Source organism: Suricata suricatta, chromosome 6, assembly GCF_006229205.1.
Source record: "Suricata suricatta isolate VVHF042 chromosome 6, meerkat_22Aug2017_6uvM2_HiC, whole genome shotgun sequence".
Lineage (NCBI taxonomy): Eukaryota > Metazoa > Chordata > Mammalia > Carnivora > Herpestidae > Suricata > Suricata suricatta.
Genome location: NC_043705.1, coordinates 14,897,044 through 14,914,921, shown reverse-complemented (window position 1 = coordinate 14,914,921; position 17,878 = coordinate 14,897,044). Strand labels below are relative to the sequence as shown.

Below are 17,878 nucleotides of genomic sequence, written 5' to 3'. Positions count from 1 at the left end.
GTTCGCAAATAGCACTCACAATGCTCCCTGAGCGTTGAATTTTGGTGGAGCTGTAATGAGTGGGGAATCAGCTTGACTGAAAGCAGGTACGAGGTAAGGATGTTGAATCTGTGGCTGAGGAAGCTGGGGTGTCCACAGCCCTGAGAGCTGCCCTTGGCTTTTGAAAGAGTGTGCTTGGAAAGCAGAAAGAAGTCAGTGACCTTCCGAGGAACAGGAAGGACTAAGGAAACTACCAGATCTTTTCTTGCTAGTGTCAGACTTCCCCATCTTACCTGGTCATTTATGCTAAGAATGGTGACACAGAAGGAATCTGGGAAGTTAAAGTAACCCATAGTTCATTCTTCTTTCTGTCCTTCCTCAATCAGTAAGCTAATGGTGGAGTGTTGATAGGACGTGTGCCCATTCAAGAAATGAAATAAAAACAGTTCACTTACTTTTGTGTAGCATTTCCACTGTTCTGGTAACAGTGAAATACCGGTGCATGTACAAGCCACAAACTATGAATTGTGTACTTTCAGTGATTTGATATAAATGAATTGCTCTTATGTTTATATTTAAAGCAGGCATTGGATAATCTAAATGTGAACAGTGAAATTGTGGCTTACAGTGTAAAATGTTAAGCATGTTTCTTTCTTAAAATGACATTAAATGGAAGGTCAAACCACTGTGACAAATCAGGAGAGAGTAAAACGTTTTATTATTTAGTGCCCTGCATTCTCACCAAGATGGACTAACATTTTCCCTTTGCACAGGGCCCTGAATGTGGGATAACTGGAGTTGAGCCCACAGGGACGTCTGGGGACAGGCAGGCCTCAGAAATTGAGCTGGGACAAGGAGCTGGGCGTTTGCAGCCCTGCACCAGCCGGCCACCACAGCCTGGGAGGCCTGCACCAGGGAGATGTAGGCGCTCAGCTCTCCTTGTCTGCAAGTCCTGGCACTGCCCGCCCTCTTCCCAATAGTGTTACAGATTCTCTTGTGAGAAGCAGCACACAGAAAGTGGGGTCGGAGCAGGGGCACGTAAATGGTGAAAGGTCTCCTAGGGGACCTTGGGCAGGATCCCAACAACTCCTAACCGGTTGCCTGACCTAACATCTTACTGTGATCAGAGCAGGACCCAGGAGAAAATAGATGGAACGCTTGAAAATAAAAATAGTTGCAGATGATTCAGGACTCCCGGAGCTGATCTCAGGAGGACTGGTTATCAGAACCCAGGTGATAGTGATCTGTTTTAAGAACCACCTAGAAAGGAACAATGACACCTGGTGGAAGGACACGGCCAATCTCAGGGAAGGAACCCTGCAGGGAAGAGTCCAGGGGCAGAATTACCTGGCCTCTTTCTCTGCCTTCGGCTGGATCTCTTGCTAGAGCTCTGCATAGGTTGACCCTAACAGAAAGCCAGAAGGTAGGGAACTCCTTGCGTTTAGACTAATGCCTGGGGAGAGAACATGAGCAAGAAAGTTGCAGAGTGTATGTGTAAAGGCAGACATAGATGACAGACCATTTTGTCTTCTAATCTCCTGTGCATAGAATAGCCACAGGCAGTTACCTAAAATGCACATATGGTTAAATCATGTCCTTGCTTTGAACCTTCGAGCAGAGCCACATTAAACCAGAGCCTTGGGAATATTTTCTCCCGGGCTTCTGTGGCTTTTCTCTTACCACTTCCAGCACCTCTTACTCTCTCTCAACTCCCAGTCCACTTCAGTACTTTGTATGAACTTTGCTTTAGACACCGGAAGGTACTATTTGTTCCTTTTCCACAGGCTTCTACATGCTGTGTCCACTACCTGGAGCACTGTTCACTCAGAACCAAGCACAGGAGAGTGTGGCAGGTGCTTGTCAGACCCTTTCTGACAGCAGGAGATGAGGATGGCTGGTGAACTGTCTGCCTCTGTTCAGAGGTGGAGTACACATCCAGGCAACCTTGCTGGTGGAAAAATTCTCCCTGATTGGCAGATTAACATCAGTCATCTCTGAGTGTGGTGACTCTTGTCTCCGAGCACGCCTTTACTGGGGTTTTTGGAAGCTGTGGCATTGTTACAGAGGTATTGGTTCTTGTGGATGTGAGGTTTTTTAGCTGGGCATCTCTCCTACTCATTTTATGGGCATCTTAAGAGGATGCTTGATACTATCGTGCCAATAAACTGTGGTTTCTGTTTTAAATCCTTCTGAGTGGTGTAGTGCCAGCTTGTAGGTATGAATGTTTAGTTTATGAAGGCCCTTTTGTGAATGCTATAAAGAATAAGCAAATTAACATGGATTTATCTTTTGACAACTCCCCTCCCCCGTGCACCTGCTTTTCCATAGTCATGCGATTGTGTCTAGCACCCCCTCTCCTTTGTATCTTTGTCAGCTTGCTCCCTCCCACTGCTCTTGTCATCATGTCTTAGATCTTAGAGGCCTTCAGAGAGTCCCACACTCCTCTACTTACCCTATTGTAAGACAGAATTCTAATTTTCTACTTAGCTTATTACCCCACTAAGCTGAAAAATTCTTGTTGTCTATCTTTTTCACCCTTATGTATCTAGCATTTAGGTGGCACTTGATCCTTTGCACACAGGGACACTGTTAATCAAGTGAATGAGGGACTAAAACTCCTTCAAATCCCCAGACTTTCCTGCTTCTGAATAACACTTAAGGAACAAAGATGAGGAGAATTGTAATGGGTTTAATAGTTGAGTTGTAGTGCACTTAATGGCTTATATTTTCTATCTCCACTACCAGTGGAACCCAGTAAACATATATTAATTTTGAATCTTAAAGTTTGAATCAACAGTGCTATTCAATTCTATTTGATTCAAATCAATTAAATTCTAAATATATGTTTTGAAGACCTGATGCCAGATGAGTAAGAAGCACATCATACTATGAAAGAATAAAAGACACCTGGGTTTTAGGGCCTCTGTGGATTCAAAATCAAGAGATAGAGCCACATTAAATCATAGAAGGTTGAATCTGACTGCAAACCAAGTACAGGAGGAATACTGTCTGCCATACACAGAAGGTCAGCTTGACTGTGATCTTAAAAGAAGTTGGGGATGAGGCTTCTGTGCAGAAAAAACAAGGGAAGCTCCCAAAGGTGAGAGGATGAAGTTACATTTGGAACAAAGAGGCTGCAGCAAAACTTTGTTGGTGTTTGATTGGAATATGGACAGTGTGTAATGCACATTAGGGCAAAATGATCTGAATAAGGTCAAGGTTTGGAGATTTCTTTCTAGCTCTAAAGGATCTAATGATTGCATATGTCCTTTCTTGCTGTACTATGTTATAGCCTGAAATCTTATGAAATAATAAAGTGCATAAAATATACATGTGCTGGCCTTTATATATGCTAGACGTAGCTATTTTCAGAGCTAGAACCTTGGGATGCAGCTTCTATCAAAGATGTCGTTTGCCATTGTTACTCAAGTTATGTGACAGAGGGTTCTTTTCAATTCATGGGTTGGACCTAGATAAACCGACAGTGATTGAAGCCCATTAAGTGTATTCTTGGTAATCTCTTCTGCTTGTTATATTTTATTATTTTGCTCTTTCAATATTAGTTCAGGAGTAAATACATTTGCAATTGTTCTTTGTTAAGAAAGCTAAGACACTTCATAATTTATGTCAAAAATTTTTTATAATGATTATTTAATTCTGGAATTTTAAACGATTTCGTGATTTAAAACAGAATACAGTACTATAGCATTTAAACACAAACTCTAAGCCTTCTCCAGTGATCCCACTGAAGAAAAGTGGTAGTCACTGAGTATCCGTATATACTAAGTGTTCTGAGAGTATTCGGTTACTGAATTTTCACAAAAACACTGTGCAGTAGAAATCGGTATGTCCGCTTTGGTGGCAAATTCCAGGATATATGAACATGTATCTCCAGTTTTATACAATTTGAATGGATCTAGGAAAAATGTTTCTAATCATTCCATTTTCAGTCAAAGTGGGAGGAATATTTTGAAAGTTAAATAATATGGCACTGCTGTCTTTATAAAGTGGCAGGGATTGTAGCACAGAAAGGACCACGGAGTCTGTCAGTTTTATTTCTCTTATTTTACAAACAAAGAATCTGTATGCTAGAGAGTATGACACAGTTACAAATTTTGATAGCAACAGACCTGCCTTAGGACAATGGTCTTTCAAGTATCCTACACTAATCTAATACATGCTGTATTTTCCCGATAATGATTAGTATATTAGCATGCAGTAAAACTGGGGCGCCTGGGTGGCTCAGTGGGTTTAGCATCTGGCTTCAGCTCAGGTCATGATCTGACGGTTAATGGGTTTGAGCCCCGCATCGGGCTCTGTGCTGACAGCTAGCTCAGCGCCTGGAGCCTGCTTTGGAATCTGTATCTCCCTCTCTCTCTGTCCCTCCCCTGCTCACAGTGTCTCTCTCTGTCTCTCAAAAATAAATAATATAAAAGAATGCAGTAAAACTGGGGCACCTGGGTGGCTCAGTCTTTTGAGCGTTTGGCTCTTGATTTTGGCTAATGTCATGATCCCAGGGTCATGGGATTGAGCCTCCTGTGGGGCTCCGGGTCAGGCCTACATGGGTCCCCACACTGAGCTTGGAGCCTGCTCGAGATTCTCTCTTTCTCCCTCTACCCCTCTCCCTTGCTTGCACTCTTTTTTTCTTTCTTTTTAAAAAATATAAAAGAAAAAAAATGCAGTAAAACCAAGAGATGCTAATGCTTTCTCAGTGACAATAGTGGGTTGGCTTTCATTTGTATCAAAGTCAAACAATAAAAAATTGCCTTTGAGTAAAGAGTTGCCTATCACCATAACTGCCTCAGCTGAAGTTTTGCATGGCTATATAGAATCTATCACTGTAAGAAAAGGTGAAAGAGTCAATTTTCAAGAATCTCATCAAAAAGTAATCTTTTGATTTCACCATCTCACTTTGAGAAATTAATTACATGGAAAAAATAGTACATAAAGACGTATGTTAATTTCATTGCAATTGTTATACATAAAACTAAAAAGCTGTATCTAAACTGTCATTATAGGGGAGTCATACAATGGGAAATCATACAGCCCTTTAATAAAATAAAGTAGTTTTTTTGTGGTAATATAGAGAGATAGCATAGATGTTTTCAATGGAAAAAGTAATATGTGTGTGTACACATTTCCATATTTGGAGGGAATAAAAGGTACATATTTAAGTGTTTACACACACACACACAAACATATGAGAGAGAGAGAGAGTGAGAGAGAGAGAGAGAGAGAAGAATCCCAATCAGACTCTGCACTGTCAACACAGAGCCTGATGTGGGGCTCCATCCCATGAACTGTGAGATCATGACCTGAGCCGAAATCAAAAGTCAGATGCTTAACCCATTCAGCCACCCAGGCACCTCAAGAAATTACAATTTCTGAATCTCATGGTACAAATGGAGATGGAAATATAGGTTAGAAAATATTAGTAGAGAATTAAGATAGAATAGGTGCTTGTGGAAAGGAGAAAGGACAATTTGTGAATTTGTGATCATCTAGAATATAAATTCTAAATGATAGCCCTAGAATCTAGGGCTGCCATATGGTCATTGACATTGAACTCATTTTGATATTAAACTACGTATCACTAAGTTGTACACCTGAACCTCAGATAATATTGTTTATCAGCTAGATTTCAATAATAAAATTGTTTTTGAAGAAAAAAATGCTATTTATATTTTATTAGCATAGATACCAGCAAAATTTTCTATCAATCTTTTTATTAATTTGGTCCACCTAAATATGACTTATAATATAGTAAGGGAATAAAGGTTTTACTTATATCTTTTTTTTGTAGGCCAAAAAAATACAAATATCAGTTCAAAAACCTTTATAATAATTTCTTGTTACCTTTGAGCATGAATAAATTTCTGTCCAAAAATCTGCAAAGAATTTTAATAAATCAGAGTTTTGTGGTTCATTTAATTGAAAGCCCAAAGCTAAGTTGTGTATTTATCTTCAAGAGACAGAAAAATGGTGTTATCAAACTCCTCAGTCACTGAATTGATGGCATGCACTCATGCATGCCTACTGGAAAAACTCTAAAATAAATGAAATATTGAAGATATTCTAGATAGTGTACACAGGACCCTTGAGACTGTCTCTCTTTACCCAATAATCATTTCTGTAACTAGAAATTAGTCATTCCTACCTAACTGATTTTTTAAAACCTCTCTTTCTTTTTTAAAAAAGTTTCTGTTTAAAATAAGATTATGTTGTTTTGCATTTAGTAAGTACTTGTAAGGTATATGGCATTCACAGCTTAGGTCTCTATTCATAGTTCATTTGTAATATAATTCAGAAAATAGATGGCTAGAAGCAGCTCAGGATGAAGGTAGTCTGCCTTCCTCACTTTCTCTAGCAGATAAGAGTTTCTCAGAATAAAATCAGTCACAAAGATCTCTGGAATTTCATTGTTGTGGAATCTATATAGTCGCATGGTTTTGGCTCTGGGATTCTACCATTCTTTGGATTGTCCTTGAAGTCTCCTAGGCCTTAATCTCCTCAGGTTAACTGTTTGGTGTATGGGGTGGTGTTCAATTGGAATGTTTAGTGGTGGCCTGTGTTACTTCCCGATATAGTCTGAATTCTACCACCTGGAAGATAATTGCCACACATAACGGTGCAGTTTGTGTTCTTCGGACAAGTGGGTATAACTGAGGAGACGGTAGGCAGCCACGGACCTGCCTGTGTATCGTGCTTACCCTGTGAAGAACGGGATGCTCGTTGTACACTGGTGCTGTTCATGTGCCAATCTGGGCTATTTTTTAACTTGCACAAAGGCACCTATGGCCTAGCAGCAGTCCTGACCTGAAAGCATTTTAATTTTGATACGCCTTTTTATGATATTGAAACCAGGATAGTGATTCTGTCCTTCAAACTTAGGTCCAAAGGTCCAAATTTTAAAAGTTCAAATTCAGTTCTCAACCATGAGTTGAGATTTTGTCCTCCTTATCTTTGAATCTCAGTGTGTTGGATATTGACCAGCATATTCAAACAATAAATAGTAGATGAATGAATGAATGAATGAGGGAAGAAGGATTGATTCACCTACATGGCTCTAAGTCATGATCAATACTGTCTGAGAAGGCTAGAGATGTAGACATGAGAATGGTACTTTATAAGACAGTCACCTGGATCACTGTGAGTAACTGGTAAATGGTTTGCTTTATTTCCTAATACATAAAGGAAGGTTTAGAAGAGTTTCCTTTAGAATTGCCATTGGCTGCTCCTATATTGCAGACATAAGTTCATATATATTTGGCCTATATACTGAGATACAGATCCAGAGGTAGGTGATAATCTGTGCTGGAACTAGAAGGTCACAGACCTTCTAGAGTTAAATGACCCCTGGATGAACCGTAGAGTTTCCTGTGGGACCCTAAAGACGTCATTTAAGATCCCAACATGCTGGCAAGTGTTAGGGTCTAAATAGTTTCCTCCACCCCTCAAATCCATTTGTTGAAGTCCTAACTCCCAATGTGACTGTATTTGGAGATAGGACTTTTCAGGAGATAATTAGGGAGATTAGATCTTAGAGGGTTGGTGTTGCGGTGAGAAACACCAGGAGTGAGCTGCACGGAGGAAAAGCCATGGAAGAACACGGAGAGCAGATGACCATCTGTCGGCCAAGGAGAGAGCGCTTACCAGAAGCCAGCCATGCTAGTACCTTGATCTTAGACTTCTGCTCCCCAGAACTATGAGAAAATACATTTCTGTTGTTCATACCGCCCAGTCTTTTGCATTTTTGTTACAACAGCCCTAGCTGACTAAAACAGCTAGTAGTCCTTTGTTACCATCAAGCTCTCACATTCCCAGGAACTCTGTGGAGACTGAAAACAGATAATAATTGAAACATGGACACACCAATGCCATGTAAGGCCCTTTGGAGAAAAAGGACAGAGCATCTTGAAGGCTTTCTGATGTATTCATTTTTCTGAGTTCAGTTATGATAAAAAAAACTCACTAAGTGCTATTTTATGTCAAGGAGGAGTAATGGCGGAGTCATGTTGTTAAGGCAAGACATAAAAAAGAGCAAGATGGAGAAAAATAGGGAGGAGGTAGTACAACAGAACATTCATCAGATACTTTTATCTCTGGGTAACATAGGGTCCCACATGTGAAAGTTGTTATTTGGGGGAGCTGCTAAAGATCTGCTAAATCACAAGGGCATCTTTTCAGAATGTTGCTCTTTCTCAAAACATAGGCCTTCTAATTGACAGGGCAAGGTAATATCTTCTGTATTTGTAAAGATCTTGAAGAAGAATTTGTTTTCACATTGAGAAAGCATACACACAGAAAAGGGCAGCCATATTAAAATCAAACGTAAGCCTGATGGATTCAAATAATCATTAAAAGACCTTAGTTTCTAGTAGGAATTAAAATAGAGGTTTATGTCACTTTGTTAGTACTCAGATGTTTTTTCTTTTGGCCTATGGAACAAACTTGAGTTTTTAAATGAATACTACTTCTTAGTACTCAACTTCCTTTTAAAATTGCTTAGCTTGTACATCTTAGCAGTTTGATGCATATATATTCATACAAGTGCCCTTTATGCTGTGGTAAAAGTATATTTTAGTATTATTTTAGATGGCAAGTTGTTTCATTATTCACAATATATGTGTGCCTGAATATACCGTATGTGCGTGCGTGTCTATTTCTGTAGACAATTGTTATGGGAACTCGCATTGTCATTAATGAATGACCTTTAATTTGGAAATAATATCTTCTCCTTACATAGTGGAAGCAGTTAGGGAAATAAAGTTACCTCTGTGTATTTAAAATGATCTAATTCACGTCATTCTCAGCATGTGCCTTATGTGATTGCTAGAAATACTTTAAAGTGGCATTCTTGAAAGTGATGAATCACTTTGTCAGAGAGTATTCTGAAAGCCTTGAGACGACTATTGTACTATGAGGGCTGATTTTTGCAGATATGCATCATCATTAGCATCTGTCTTTCGTCACATCCAACTGTTTCAGTTCTGTGTCAACTATGGGCAAGAGCCAGCTCAGGGAGACAGATGCTCTGAATGGATTTAGTTCCTCACCATGATATCCTCTGGGATCCAAATGGGTCACAGGAGGGGCCTGACCTTTTCTTAGTTAAAAAAAAAAATGTAGTAAGCAGTAGGGATCCAATGTGATTCTGATGATCTGATATCCTTACTTCTGTCTCAAGAAAGCCAAAAATGTAACCGCCTGATACAGAATGTATAAAAAAAGATCCTTCAGTAAATGATGAAGGGCCAGAAGTGGTGACTCATTATTGGAATTGAAATTTAATCCTTGATGTTTATATAAAAATAATAAGTAATTTGGAGCAAGATTTTTTTTTTACTGTAACATTTTTTATTTTTGTTCTCATGGAAAAAAAAAACCTCCTTGTTCTTCCCTCTGTGTTACTGGTTTTCTTTTTTCTTTTTAAAAAATAGTTTATTATCAAGTTGGTTTCCATATAACACCCAGTACTCTTCCCCACAAGTGCCCTCCTCCATGACCATCACCCCGTTCCCCCCTCCCTCTTCAGCCCATAATTTGTTTTCAGTATTCAAGAATCTCTCATGATTTGCCTCACTCCCTCTCCCTAACTCTTCCCCCCCTTTCCCATGGTCCCCTGTTAGGTTTCTCCTGTTAGACCTATGAGTGAAAACATATGGTATCTGTCCTTCTCTGCCTGACTTATTTCACTTAGTAGGACACCCTCAAGGTCCATCCTTGGAGCAAGATTTTAATGACATGTTATACCTTGAGAAATAATGAATTAAAGGGTAGCTATATGGATGCAGGTATGGATGCTAAACCTATTTTTGATTGATGCTCTTGTTTTTCTCTTTTATATTAAAAAAAAAAACTGAGGCAAAGGTAGATCTGGCATGAATCAAGCTTCCCAGGCCTTTTACATATTTTGTCTGTTTCTGTCCATAATTTAAGCCCCTTCTGCTGAACCAGGAAAATCTTCTTTCCAAACTGAAACAGAAGTTATTCCTCTTCAGCAGATTTGATTTATGCTTTAAACTGGAGTTTACTAATACTTTACCAGAGGATTTCATAATCTCATTTCCAAACAATCTAAGGCATTTAACAATTATTTGATAATTAGAATTTACATTTGATGGGTATTAAGAAGGGCAGTTGTTGTGATTAGCACTAGGTGTTGTATGTAACTGATGAATCAATGAATTCTACTTCTAAGATGAACATTGCACTGTATATTAACTAACTAAAATATAAATTAAAAAAAGAGACATTGCATTTGGAGACAAATAAAAATAGTGTGAAAAGTTTAAATTGGTTTCCTACAGGGTCAAAAATGGGCCACATCAGAAGATATAACTTACTCTATTTGGAGGACTAAATTATATTTCCATGTGCTTCTTGGAGACTTCAGTCCAGGAGGTTCAAATAACCAAATTAGCCAGATATCATATTGACATAGAATATTTGAATCAAGTTTTACAAATGAGAAATAGCTGCTGATTAAACAGAACTGAGACCTACAGGGATATTTTCCAAGAGAGTTTCAACACAATATATGAAAGGCAGCCTCTGCTTTTACCCGGATGATCCCTACCTTGTGGTGTCCACACTCTTGTTTAGTCCGTTTCTCTTGAGTGTGAGCCGGACTTCCTGACTTCCTGCTGGGTGGAATGTGGTAAACAACATGCAACGTTACTTGCAGATCGGGTGAGAAAAGGCTGTGGCTTCCATCTTGGATGTTCTGTCTTGTTTTTTGTTGGGTCGTTTACTCCGTACAGAGGCATGTTGCCACGTTGTGAGGCGGACCTGTGGGGAGGGACAAGCACGTAGGTGCAAGTGTTCCATGTAAGATTTAATAGATGGAAACAGAGACTAAAGGAAAGAGGGAAGCCAGGTTATGGAGCCAAGAAGGCCTTTATTTGGGGTCCACAGTACTTGGGAGAGGTTCCGTGACTGGAGTACCCGGCAGTCAGGGAAGTCACGCGCGATTGGCGATGGGCGGGGGTTTTAAGGGTGAGGGGTTTCAGGTTTGGTCTTGGGGGGCTGATTACCAAGTAAGGGCATTTTAGGGTCACAGCGGGACAGGATAGGTTGCCTGTCTCGACGGGGTGGGGGAAAACTGGAGCTTCATGATTGGCTGTTTCCAAACGGGGCAGGACATCCTAGGTCTGCAGGTGAGGGGCAGGGGTCTTCTGTGCACGTGTTCTCCTCCAGCCCTCGGAGAAATGGCTGCTCATCGCCATCCCAAGGTGACTTCCCAGGTGACTCTTATATTCCAAGCTCTGCCAGGAACCACTCGGACCCCATGGAAGGGCACCCTCCCAATCCAGTCTAGTGGTAAGAACATGGCTCTGGGCAACAGCTTGCCTGTAATTTCACAAAAGACCCTGAGTCAGAGACACCAAGCATAGCTGTAACTGCACGTCCTCTTCCACAAAAATTAGGAGGCTTGTGGTTTTCAGCCACTAATTTTGTTATGTGGCAATAGAGAACCAAGATGCCATGTTTAGTAATTCCTTAATTAAAATATTAGCTTAGTAATCTTTTTCTCCTTTATTTTAGTAGATATAATTTCAAATGCTTTCTTACTAAAGACAGCATGAATTAGATAGTTCAGATAGTCTACATAGCATTTGAATTTTTTAATGTTACATGTTATTGGTACTTTTTAAAAAGAAAGAAAAGCAATAGCAATGTCTTATATTTGTTAGAGTATATTTGGTTCCTAAATATACTTACAGGCTTACTTACATCCAGGTGCAAGGGGAAATATGTAGAAATAGAAATTATAAAAATGGAATTATATCCATTACTTACAAAACTATTAGAAATTGTATTTGTCACACCATTTTTGTATATCTCTCTATCTAAAATTAAGCTATTTACTGCTTATAGTTGGGTATGGTGTTTATATTGAGAAATGATGATCCAACAACACTGTCTGAAACCTATCATAATTTGTTGTTCTCTTAAGACACTAACTCGAGTCATGTACCCAGGGTGTTAGATGTAGAGAAGGAGTCCTCTGGCTTTCTTGTGGGGGCCTTGCTTCGTCTTTCTTACCTTCAGTTTAAGAAAGTTTCATCAGTCCTTACTAGAATCCACTATTGCTTTGAGGTGCTATGGTATTTGCTAATTTGAGGGAATACAGATTTCCTCAGATTAATTTCGTAGCTTCAGAGGCTTACTGGCAAGTAGAGTTCAAGGCTGCCTGATATCCTCTGAGATCAGTAGAATGGGCATCTAATCTATATAAATTCTAGGGATGGATTAGATCTTTGTGACTGGTTTAGAATGTTCTCTTCGATTAAATAACTGCTCATAAACTGGTGAAAGATGTGACCATTTTCTTTACTGAAGATCTATAAAGGGTAAACTTCCATAACTCTCTGAATTATTTGACTGTTGCTATCTGGAAAGAGGAAATTGGCCAGATAGTTGCTGGTGGTCACAACTTAAAATTTATAGAAAGACGTAAAATTTTAATGGTCTTTTTTTTATGTTTATTTATTTGTTTGTGAGAGAGACAGAGCGTGGGTGGGACAGGGGCAGAGAGAGAGGGAGACACAGAATCTGAAGCAGGCTCCAGGCTCTGAGCTGTCAGCACAGAGCCCAATGTGAGACTCAAGCCCACAAACTGAGCCTTGCGAACTGTGAGATCATGACCTGAGCTGAAGTCGGACCCTTAACTGAGCCACACAGGTGCCCCTTAATGGTCTTGTTTTGTACCTGAGGATCTACTTAGACAAGAACATTTTATGGCATTGACATGGCCTTGAAATCATGGTATCTTCTGTTCTCTGCAGATACTCAGTAGAAAAAATATCCTTCTCAGATATTTTCAAAACATAGTTTTCAAACTGGCTTTTGGTGATTTCCTCGTAGGTAGTAACAAGTGGCAATTTGTAGAAAGTATACCATAATTGTTAAAGACAGAATGTTTTCTGCACATCAAAGTTAAGCAAAAGATCATTTGGGAAATCTTACCACTGCACTGTTTGGTGGTGATCCAAGTAAATATTGACATGCTTGATAGACACCTAGTCTATACCTCACTTTTTAGTTTGGGTTTGTAGAAGTTAAGTGTGGTAATGAACTAATAATAAAAAGAAGAAAGTTAAATTATACTTAGCAGTGACATCAAAGATTTTGAAGAATATGTGTGCTGATGGCAGACCACACGTGAAGAAAATAGGACCTTATATCTTGGCCAACAGTTGTTAATAGTGAAATCATAATCTTGCTTCTCAAAGGACAGATAACTTACCATTATGTCCTCAAGTTGGTTGACTGAGAAATTTATTTTGTGTGAATGCTGATGGTGCAATATTATCTTACACATCTTTTTTTCTCTACCAAATCATGAAACCCGTTCCTCCCTGGGACAGGCAAATTGTGTATATTAAGGAGGGACTCTTTTCTTGCGTACCGGAAAGAGGCAGTCCTCTTTTCGTGTCTAGCACAGCCATGGCTTGTGGTCCCAAGAAGCATCTGAAGCAGGTAGCAGCTCCAAAGCATTGGATGCGGGATAAGCTGACTGGTGTGTTTGCCCCTCGTCCACCTACTGGTCCCCATAAGTTGAGAGAATGTCTCCCTCTCATCATTTTCCTAAGAAACAGACTTAAGTATGCCCTAACAGGAGATGAAGTAAAGAAGATCTGTATGCAGCGTTTTATTAAGATTGATGGCAAGGTCCGAACTGATATAACCTACCCTGCTGGTTTTATGGATGTCTTCAGCATTGACAAGACTGGGGAGAATTTCTGCCTGATCTATGACACCAAGGGTCACTTTGCTGTTCATCGCATCATGCCTGAGGAGGCCAAGTATAAGTTGTGCAAAGTGAGAAAGATCTTTGTGGGAACAAAAGGGATCCCTCATCTGGTGACCCATGATGCTCGCACCATACGCTATACTGATCCTCTCATCAAGGTGAATGATACCATTCAGATTGATTTGGAAACTGGAAAGATTACTGATTTCATCAAGTTTGATATTGGTAATCTGTGTATGGTGACCGGAGGTGCTAACCTGGGAAGAATTGGTGTGATCACCAACAGAGAGAGACACCCTGGTTCTTTTGATGTAGTTCACGTGAAAGATGCCAATGGCAACAGCTTTGCCACCTGGCTCTCCAACATTTTTGTTATTGGCAAAGGCAACAAACCATGGATTTCTCTTCCCCATGGAAAGGGCATCTGCCTCACCATTGCTAAAGAGAGAGATAAGAGATTGGCTGCCAAACAGAGCAGTGGGTAAAAAGGTCCCCAGGTGACATGATAGGAAGTCTTTATACATAATTAAAGATTAATACAACACACACACACACAAACAAAAAAAAAAAAAACAGGAGGGAACAATTGAGACAACCACATAGGCTTTCCTTCTGTAGCAAGACAAGCTGAACAGAAATGTTTCATCACTTAATGGGCAGAGGTAACGAGTTTTAAATGGTTTCATAACTCAGCTATTCTTTAAAAGTACAAAGCAACTTTATGGGAGATATTACCTTCCCAGAAAGTGCTGGATTATATCTGTTTGCTTATCTCAGTGGAGTCCATGTGTCTCATTCTTGCATGGATGTGCAAGATGCACACTTCCTGAAGCTCATGGACCATCAAGAGCAAAGGGCGAGCCTTGCTCTGTTATTTCCAGTTAATGGCCCCTTGGGAGGTATATCATCTCTGTCCCTGTGTGTCCCCTTTCCTCTGTGACAACTCCGTCATGGTAAGTACACAAGCATCGACCGAGAGCAGGAACATAAATCAAATTGACATAAGTCCAATTCGAAATCATAAATCAGTTTGACAAAAGTTGAATTAAAAGACGTATGAGCTGTGTGAGACTGTGATCTTTTGAAGCTGTTTGAATGGAAAGATTGGGGGATTGTGTATCATTTTGGGAAGAATTTTTAGGAGAGTTGAGATTTATGTCAAAAGCTCACCTGGGTCTCTAGAAGATTTAACTATCATAAAAATAACTTCTCTGTAGCGTTTTGATTTTTAAGATTGTTCATGGCAGTGATGACAATGAATTTCGTACATTTGCCTTCAAATATATATTCAGTATGTTAGATATTTTTAATGAAAAATTCTATTCACCTTATTTTAAAATTTATGTTCACTTACAAGGCATCCTTCATTTCTAGATGTCCTGTTATTTGTTCAAGTCATATTTTTACCCTTACATGTAGCTGTTGTCCAGGCAGAGAAGATAACCTTTCAAATTTAAGGTTTTAATATTTCAAATCTTTTTATATCCGCTGAATAAATCACTATACAAGCTGAATCACTCCAGTGGCTAAAGCCATGTTCTTATAGTAGGGGATAAAATTTTAGATTGCTATTAAGGTACAGTTCCAAGAACACTGTCCTCCTTTAAATGATTAAATATTGTGTTAATATTGATGTTTTCTTTTTAGCTCTTTAAGTTGTTTCTTGGAAGCCCATGATGTGTTTGGGCATAGTAGAATTTTGTTCCTCTGGGATATGCTAACTTATTCCTTGGAGCATTACTGATAGATGACTACCCTCAATAATTCAGCATTACTCTTTATTACTAAACTGGGGGAAATCTAGTTTTTCTTACTTATTCATGTTATATACCTTAATATACACATAGGGCACATGAGCAATATTCTGTGAAAAATGTTCTGTTACTTCTCCAAAACTGTAGAGGATATGAAGATGAGAAAGGCTGAGTTCTTGGAAGAAAATATATACATTTCAAGAAGGTGGAGGGCTTCTTATGCTGGCTGTTGTTTTGACTTCACTTGTAAATCCACTTTCTAGAAGCTGCTTATGTCCTGGTGCATGAAGATGATTATGCCAATCCCCATTTATTCTTTAATCTTTTTTTTTCCTTTTCAAGACGAAAGCCATGTTAGTAAAGAGGTATGTAATAGTAGAAAGAAGACGAGAACCAGTGCTATGAAACTCCTCCTCTTCGTGACTTTGAAACTTTGGACAAGTGATTTCGCTCTTGGAAAACCCAGTTTTGTCATTTAAGATGGTGGTTGAGATACAGAGTGCTAAAACTCTGTGAATCGATTAATTTAATTGGAGAACTAGGTAGTACCAGCTACCATTTTATCTCCCTGCTTAGGTCATGGTCTTCTCCAGAATTTTCTTCTGGAGAAGAAAATCGTTTCCATTTCCTTACCTCAGCTCAATGAGCTACTCAATCAGATGCTGTGACCAACACTGTACTCTGCCCACACCTCTCAGCCTGCCTTGAAGTTCACCACTGGCAAGAATGCCAATGGCAGCCTTGCTCTCTGCTTGAGGCATTCTCTGCCTGGCAGTATGCTGTTGCCACACTTTGCCAGACCAGCAGCCCTAGGGAGTTAGCTCCCCTGGGGCAGTCTCTCACCAGTGACGGATGGGAATTGGTGAAAATACCCTAGCTTCCTTCTCCCCCAGGAGACAGGTCTGAGGGAAGTTTCTGTACTATCTCTCTGGGCTGGGGGCCCCACAGCAGGAATAAGCTGCAGTTACCGACAGAGCAACACTGCCTTCATTAGTTACCTTCCTTTCTCCATCCTAATTCCCTGTTCCTTCATGGCGCTTTCTGCAGTAACTTCCAAAATGAACTGGTTGCCTGTGAATCCCATCTCAAGCTCTACATTTGGGAAAAAATACTTGTTTTGTCTCTTGTATCCTCCTCCCTGCTTCTGAGACAGCAGGGTTTGCTATTAGTTTGCATTTTGATGTCCTATGTCTGTCAGAACCTGCTCTCTTTTCCCCTTAGTATGTCAGCGTTGGGTCTGCATTACCTACAAAATTAATGTGTTCAAGAGACAGCACTGTGGTCCATGCTCTTCTTTCTGCTGGGCATGCTCTACCTTTCTTTTGCCCTTTCTTTGTGTCCCTGCTCAATCCTCTTCCTGTCTCTCCCACAAACCGAGAAATAAAGACATACAAGCTCCTGCTTCTCTTTCCAGTGAAGTCTGAAAGAGGGGAAGTTTTCTGTAGACTTCAAAGATGACCCCTCCTACCCTCACTGGCTCCCATTGCACTTTGGACTTCTGTTATAATTTCAGTTACCTTTGAAACTACTTATTAACCGCTCCACGCTACATGTGGCTTGGTGACCACCCTTCATCCAGGTCTGAGTGCTCCCAATACAAAGGTTTAAAGATCCTTGGAGGTTGCCTGTTTGCGTTGGTGAAGAGCCCACAGATCATTGAGATATGGAACTTGACTTCTCCAGACCTCACCCTCTCTGAGGCATGGCTCCTTTGTAGGCAGCAGGCTCAGTGAGCATGTGCACACCCTGCATCATTAGATGGCCTCACACTTGCGCCTTCTTTGAGGGTCTATACTCACCCCACAATCCTTATGTCCCAGAACAAATCCCTAGGCTCACTCCTTCCCTAGGCATAGACTCTCTTTCTCTTAGATTTTCTGAATCTGGCTCTTATTTCTCTCCCTTGGTGGGCTTGTGGTCCCCTTTGGGCAAGAGTCATGTAATATGAATTGTATAATTTTGGCATTTAGTTGAATGTAAGTTGAATGTTTTGATATTTACATTTGAAGCTAGCACTGCATAATATATAAAGATGAGTAGCACAAAAAATGCTCATAATTTTAAATGTAGATTTTGCTTTCCTGGAAATGGCACGAGACAACAAAACACAAACAGGTGGAGACACCATAAAAGAAAAGAAAAAGCTTTATATATATATTATGTGTGTGACCACACTTTTTTCCTGCTTTCTGAAAAAGGGGCCCCACATTTTCATTTGGCACTGGGCCCCACAATTTAGTAGCTGTCTCTGCACAGTGAAATCTCAGACCTGACCACCTGGCTGGTTTTCCGCAGAGAGCCTAGAAATTGAACTAATTGCCTTCTCTAAAGAAACAATCTAGGTAAAAAAAAAAATGAAGTGTTGGTTATTTTTCTGTAGAACAAA

The 17,878-nt window shown here is 39.9% G+C and overlaps 1 protein-coding gene across 1 annotated transcript; it reads left to right on the top strand.

Annotated features, from left to right (window-relative positions):
• The first annotated feature begins 13,428 nt into the window (after window positions 1-13,428).
• LOC115293678 (40S ribosomal protein S4-like) lies at window positions 13,429-14,284 on the top strand. The gene has a single exon (XM_029941356.1). It carries the CDS (start codon window positions 13,432-13,434, stop codon window positions 14,221-14,223), a length of 792 nt encoding a protein of 263 aa, XP_029797216.1. The 5' UTR covers window positions 13,429-13,431; the 3' UTR covers window positions 14,224-14,284.
• The last annotated feature ends 3,594 nt before the right edge of the window (window positions 14,285-17,878 follow it).